This window comes from Mus pahari, chromosome 21 (genome assembly GCF_900095145.1).
Source record: "Mus pahari chromosome 21, PAHARI_EIJ_v1.1, whole genome shotgun sequence".
In the NCBI taxonomy this organism is placed as follows: Eukaryota; Metazoa; Chordata; class Mammalia; order Rodentia; family Muridae; genus Mus; species Mus pahari.
This window is the reverse complement of record NC_034610.1, coordinates 37,001,195-37,008,668: the sequence shown is the minus strand read 5'-3', so window position 1 is coordinate 37,008,668 and position 7,474 is coordinate 37,001,195. Positions and strand designations below refer to the sequence as shown.

Below are 7,474 nucleotides of genomic sequence, written 5' to 3'. Positions count from 1 at the left end.
TCCAGGCCTGTGCTGTCAGGAAGGTACTGGGAAAGCTCCCTTGAAACACCTGCCCAAAGGTCTGAGCATTTCCTCTGCCCTTCTCATCTCTGTACAGATGAGAGACTTGTGCCTTCAAAGGATCTTAGGTCTTTACTAATGGAGGTGGCCCTATGGTGTCAGGTTGTTAGATCCCAGAAACAAATGACTCCTTAAATGTTTTCTGGTACCATCTTCTAGGTGCTCTGGACCCTGCTTTGCTCTTCGCTCTGAGAATGAGGTGGGTCTTCACACACAGCTCCTCTACAGCTTTGGGGAAGCAGTAGAGAGCGTAGAACTGGTCTACAGGCAGAGTCCTAGAAACCTGGTACGTACGATCCTTTACATTTGCCAACAATTACCTTCCAAGCAAAGTGCTTTGCAAGGCTTGGGCAAGATGCAAGGAAAGAATCTACCTTCCATGCTTGCTGCTTTCATCAAAATGCATCCATTTCGTTTATCTGGGAGAAGAGAATCCACTGAGCTCTAACTTAGGCAGTTGAAGGTAGCACCCATCCAAGTGTACTCCCTTGGCAAACAGAATGTCAACCTCGTGGTCATACATAGACGATAACATTAATTATAAAATCTGTACGGGTCTCACAGAATTATGGAAACACATAGCAAAAGCAAGTATTAGCAACGGTTGCCTGTTATCTGACAACTCCAGGAAAATCGTCATTATTCAACGTTTTGGTGCATCTTGCTCACATCTGATTCAGACAATCGTGTGGGGCTACTGCAGTTCTTTCTCTGTAGCTCTCTTTCCTACCTGAAAGAGCATGCGGGCTCTTCATCTCATTAGATGGCCTTCTAGACGCTGTGACTGTCGTAGCTTCTTGTGTGTTGATGTCATTTCTGGATCTCTGTAGAAGTAATGTGGTGGTGTAAATGTACATGCCCTGTAGGCTCCATGCGTCTTCTCATGGGCCCTTAGAGTAAATATGTGCGTGAAAAGCTTTCAGTATGCATTACTAAGCTGTCCTCTGAAAGACTTGTCTCAGGGTTTCCTCTGCTCAGCATTTCTTTTAGAAGTTTCAGAATCATGCCTGTTGGCAAAAGTATTACCTTTTAAAAGTTTCCTGCTAATGGTTAAGACAGATACAGCTCTTACAGAGGGACATGTTTCAGCGCTCAGCCACTGCCTATAACTCTAGCCCAAGGGGATCTGACACCACTGGATTCCTCACACACACATATACACAGAATTTATAATAATAAAGAATTTAAGAAGAAAAAGGAAAAGAATCACTGATATGTTTTGTATTTTCTTGTTTATTCATACATTTTTTATGGTTATACATTTACTGGAGAGAGTTTCGTATCTAATGCTTGAGTAGAGCTATTCTTCCTGTTTTAGAAACAATAAGTATCTAAGGAGACAGATATAGCTAACTTGATTTAAACTTAAAGCAGTATGTACATGTATTGAAACGATTTTGTGTTTATGTGTCAGTTAAAATTAATTAAAAATAATCAAAACTATAAGTATCTTAACTCATTATCTGCCTTCTAATTCTCCTCAAGTCTGTACCCAAGCTGGGTCTTTTTAATACGCAGTCGATTATTCTGCTAGGAGAATGACATTCACTGTCACTGAGAAAGTGCCTTATTGATTTTTTTCTTGCCAAAGAGTAGTAATGGCATTTTAAGCAGGAGATTTTGCTATATGAAATATTATCTGACTGGAGAGGTGGCTCAGCGGTTAAGAGCACTGACTGCTCTTCCAAAAGTCCTAGGTTCAAATCCCAGCAACCACATGGTGGCTCACAACCATCCGTAATGAGATCTGATGCCCTCTTCTGGTGTGTCTGAGGACAGCTACAGTGTACTTACAGATAATAAATAAACCTTGTGGGGGCCAGAGCGAGCAGAGGTCCTGAGTTCAATTCCCAGCAACCACATGATGACTCACAACCATCTGTACAGCTACAGTATACTCATATACATAAAATGAATAAATAAATCTCTTTTAATAAAATTATCATTACAGAATAGAATTTCTACTTAGCTTATGTAGCTAAGTAGACAGTGGGGAGGTCACAGTCAGTGGTCACCATTCTCCGTAATCACCCAGCCAGAGATACCCTGTCCACTGGTACTGCTGTATTGCATTAATTATTGCAACCTGAAAGAAGCCTTTGAGATCACATTTATTGTAGAGACTTTGCCACAGAGTATGTAGTGGGAACAGGGTCTTTCTAGCCAGAAAGTACCATATATAAGTACCATGTGTGCATAAGTACCATGTGTATAAGTACCATGTATAAGTACCATGTGTGCATAAGTACCATGTGTATAAGTACCATGTGTGCATAAGTACCATGTTCATAAGTACCATGTGTATAAGTACCATGTGTATAAGTACCATGTATAAGTACCATGTGTGTATAAGTACCATGTGTATAAGTACCATGTATAAGTACCATGTGTGCATAAGTACCATGTGTATAAGTACCATGCATGAGGGCACACTAGTCCCAACTCCACATTTTCACTTCACTGAAAACGTGTGCATATGGGAAACATTATTTTGTCTTAGTGGTGATTTGTACCAACCTTACGTAAGGGAGCCAAGGGTGCATGATGGGTAAATGAGACTATGTTCTATTATTGCTGTAAGACTGCATACATGTTTGATTCAAATTTTCGGTACAAGTGAGTTTTAATGTGAAAAACGTTAACAGTGCTTACCACTAGAAAATGATATCGAGGATAAAGAGTGAAAACAAAAATCTCAATCTCTTTTCCCCGATGGGGTTTGGTTGTGTCGCCCACCCACTGTGCTAGAACTCCCAGGGTCCAGTGCTCAGCCTGCCTCAGCGTCCCCAGCAGCTTGAACCACAGCTACGCACCTTTGCACCTGACTTCGGTGTCCAAGTTTTTTTTTTTTTCAAGATTTATTTATTTATTATATGTAAGTACATTGTAGCTGTCTTCAGACACTCCAGAAGAGGGAGTCAGATCTTGTTACTGGTGGTTGTGAGCCACCATGTGGTTGCTGGGATTTGAACTCTGGACCTTCGGAAGAGCAGTCGGGTGCTCTTACCCACTGAGCCATCTCACCAGCCCCAGGGTCCAAGTTTTGGGTTGTAACGCCTTTATTTGGTTGCCTTTATTTTGTTGTTATTTTGCTTCCGAGCATTCGTTCCTGTGCCTGTGTTCATGTGGCTGCGTGCCTGTGTGGGAGTTTATGAGTATATGTATATGAGTGCATACATGTCTTCCTCAGTCACTCTCCACCTTTTATTTATTTATTTATTTATTTATTTATTTATTTATTTATTTATTTTGAGACAGAATCTATTGCTGAAGCTAGAGCTCCCTGGTTTGGTGAGACTGGCTGGCCTCCTGCCCGTGTAACCCCAAGGCTGGGATCACCCATGTACCCTGCCACATCTGGCTTATAATAACAGGTGCTGGGGGATCAGGGTTCTCTGAGCCATCTTCTCAGCACCTTTACAGCATTTGCTTTATTCCTTCATTTGTTTATTTAACTTATTTATGTTGAGACAGCGTCCCTGGCTAATATGGAACTCACTATGTAAACCAGGCTTGCCTCAAGTTTACAAAAATCTGCCAGACTTTGCCTTTGGATCAAAGGCACGTACCACCATGCTCAGCTCTTGATAAAGGTTTTTTTTTTTTTCCTTTCATTTTTTTGTTTCATGTGTCTCTGTCTGTGTGTGTGTTTGCGCGCGCGCGCGCACACGTGTCTGTCTGTCTGTCTCTGTCTGCATTTGGGTATGTGAACATGAGTTCAGGTGACCACAAAGCCCAGAAGAAGGTATTGGGTCACCTGGAGTCACAGGCAGTTGTGAGTGCTTGCTAAAGCTAACGCTCCCTGATTTGGTTAAACTGGCTGGTTAGTGCAGTACACATGAGTGCTCAGAACTAAACAGATCCTCAGCAAGGGCAGTACCTCATCTTAAGTGCCCTAGCCCTAGCCCTATAAGAACTCATCATGTAGACCAGGCTGGCCTCCAGCTTACTGATATCCACCTGCCTCTGCCTCTCTAGTACTGAGATTAAAAGTATGGCCACCACATAGGCTAAAAGTTGTACTAAGTACAAGAGAGTATGTTTACTAGTGACAACTAGCCACAAAATACAGAGCATTTGATGTCTTTCTCAAAGCCTTGTAAGCTGTCTTTATTGAAAAGTTTGCAAACCTTTTTGAGTTTTTTTCCCTTGTGTCTGTGTGCCTAATTTCATGATGGAGGAAAAAAAAAATCAAACAAAAGAAATAGTTTCCCAAAGCAATCTAAAAGTTTAAATTGCTGATTGAATTGGGGGCGCCCATGATATTGAACTGCAGAAGTGTAGAGGCTGTGAAACATAGCTAAGGGTCTGATTCACAGTATTTCTTTACTTCTAAATAAAATGTCACAGGGCATTTTGCCACTTTAATGCCCTGACGGAAAAGGAATAAAGAGCAACTTCCTTGATTTGAGCTCCAACCTCTCTGAACGCACAGATCTGAACCTTACTAAAGGATCCTAACGGCTGTTTCTTTTGTAGGCAAAATGAAGGATCGACTTGCAGAGCTTCAGGAATTGTCCAGGAGCTATGACCAGCAATTCCCAGATGGGGACGATGACTTTGGCGCTCCTCAGGAAGACATTGTGTTCGAGACCGACCACATCCTGGAGTCCTTGTACCGGGTCATCCAGGACATCCAGGGTGAAAACCAGCTGCTTCTAATCGACGTGAGGCGCCTGGGGAGGCAGAATGTCCGCTTCCTCACGTCCATGCGGCGCCTCAGCAGCATTAAGCGCGACACCAACTCCATAGCCAAGGCCATCAAGACCCGGGGCGAAGGTATCCACCAGAAGCTGCGCTCCATGAAGGAGCTGAGCGAGCAGGCGGAGGCCCGGCACGGGGCGCACTCGGCTGTGGCTCGCATCTCACACGCGCAGTACAGCGCGTTGGCCCGCGCCTTCCAGCAAGCCATGTACGAGTACAACCAGGCCGAGATGAAACAGCGCGACAACTGCAAGATCCGCATCCAGCGGCAGCTGGAGATCATGGGCAAGGACATGTCGGGCGAGCAGATCGAGGACATGTTCGAGCAGGGCAAGTGGGATGTATTCTCCGAGAACCTGCTGGCCGACGTGAAGGGCGCGCGGGCAGCGCTCAACGAGATTGAGAGCCGCCACCGCGAGCTCCTGCGCCTGGAGGGTCGCATTCGAGAAGTGCACGAGCTCTTCCTGCAGATGGCTGTGCTGGTGGAGAAGCAGGCGGACACGCTGAACGTCATCGAGTTCAACGTGCAGAAGACCCTCGACTACACGGGCGAGGCCAAGGCGCAGGTGCGCAAGGCGGTGCAGTACAAGAAAAAGAACCCCTGCAGGACCATCTGCTGCTTCTGTTGCCCCTGTGTCAACTAGCAGCTGGCTTGGGTCTCCGCTGCAAGTGCCATGTGGGGAACATGTCCAGGATGCCCAGCCAAAGGCATCCTACTCTAGGCCGAGGGAGAGGGTCCCAATGCCTTGCAGAATTCAGAGCATAGAGGAAGTGGGGGGTTGGGATGCAAGATTTGGACTGGCACCTGCTGCCTTCAAGGGATAGATGTAGACAGATTTCCACTGGCGTAGTGTGATGTCATTATAAAATACATAGCACTCAGCATCACGGGGAGGGACTAAGGTCATTTGCTAAGATCTGTGTCTTGAATTCTAAAGGAGGAAGCCAAGAGAACAGATACTAATAGTACCAGTACATTATCAAAAGTTGCCTTTGTTTATCCTCTCTGGAAAGTTCCTTGGTGCTATACGGGTTTTGAATGACATTCACTTCAGTATTCCTTACTTCTGTTCATTTTCGAGTAACTTTGACCTTGGGTAAATTGGGTGCCATTCACTTCTGATTATTTATGTTGTGTAAGCACTGTGTGAACTCCTTCCCTTGGCTCGCTCCCCCTACGCATTAACCCTCACTGGACACTGGTTCCTTATCTCTCTCGCCTTTTATAACGTCCACCAGTTTATATATGAGTATTTTTTAAGCACCAGATATTGAACAAGCCCTCAAGTTGAGGTTTGTATTGGTCACATTTTATGGATTTTTCACAGATAACATTTATTTAAAAAATTATCTTTGTACTTCATTTCATATGAATATGGGTGTAATTGTAAACCAATCTTCACTCCTGTGTGTACATTAATGGCCAATTGGATTGACTTTGCTTTTGGAACTTCGGTATGTAAACAACAAAAGTGTTTGATGGTCCTGAGTGAGTGTATTTCATTCCTGTCTGCACAGTCCAGTTTGGGTCTAACTTTATTTTGAACAATTGTGTGCTGTCATTAATAAAGATAAGCGAGAAAGATTGAAAACTCGTGAAACAACTAGAGATACTAAAGCAGGATTCTTGGGAATAGTAATCTACCTTACTCCGAGCCATTCCTTTCTCCATTAAAGCGGAGAAACTTAAAATAAAATCTTGTTTTTCTTTTCTTTCTTCTTCTTTTCTTTCTTTCTCTCTTTCTATCTATCTTTCTTTCTTTTTTCTTTTTTCAAAACAGGGTTTCTCTGTGTAGTCCTGGCTGTCCTGGAACTCACTTTGTAGACCAGGCTGGCCTCGAACTCAGAAATCTGCCTGCCTCTGCCTCCTGAGTGCTGGGATTAAAGGCATGCACCACCACTGCCCGGCCTTATTTTCCAAATAAGTTTACTAAATATGATGTTATAACTGTCTCTTTTTTAATATTTATATATTGACCGACTGAACCTAAATTGATTGTCTTTTCTGATTATTGTTAAACTGTCTCCCACCTAACCATCATGTCTGCATGGAACTCTACACAAAGTTTTTACAGTCATTTAGAAACTGCTGAGCTTTTAAAGATTTGCTTTCACTTGAAGACGTTCGAGACCATGTTCCAGACGGTAGTTACCACGTCCGTGTGTCTTCTGATTCCACTCTCAACTGCTGTTTTTTAACACGTGAGTGATTTCAGTGGAAAGTCCTGTATCCTGAGTTCATTAGAAGACAGAAGAGGAGCAGGGACTCTCTGGGGCCCGTTGATCTGCTTCGGAGAGAGAAGACCCAGCAGTTTTTCTTTATACAGTCCAATATGAACTGTGCATGTGGAGCCCTGCCAGGCTCTCCTTAAACCTTGCTAAGTTCCTTTATCACCTGACTATGGGGATGTTTCCCTCTCTCTAAGGGAGAGGGGGAAGTTCCCACACGGCCCCAGTGACCTAATTTTTATTGGAGAGCAGAGTCTGTCTATGGAGGCTAGCTATTTTCTGCAAGGAACAGTCTGTAAATTTAACTTGCATGAACTCTGGAAGGATTCTCTCTCTCTCTCTCTCCTCTCTCTCTCTTACTTTCTTTCTTTCTTTTGAACCATTATGAAAATAAACAACTTTCTGTGAATGTGTAATTTTTTTTCCGAGACACAGTCTCACTATATAGCCCCAGCTGACCTGGTACTCACTATATAGCCCC

General features: G+C 43.7%; 1 protein-coding gene across 1 annotated transcript; it reads left to right on the top strand.

The window, feature by feature from the left end:
• The first annotated feature begins 245 nt into the window (after window positions 1–245).
• On the top strand, window positions 246–6,180 carry Stx11 (syntaxin 11). The gene is made up of 2 exons (XM_021221722.2): window positions 246–346; window positions 4,540–6,180. Exon 2 carries the CDS (start codon window positions 4,545–4,547, stop codon window positions 5,406–5,408), a length of 864 nt encoding a protein of 287 aa, XP_021077381.1. The 5' UTR covers window positions 246–346; window positions 4,540–4,544; the 3' UTR covers window positions 5,409–6,180.
• Window positions 6,181–7,474: the final 1,294 nt, after the last annotated feature.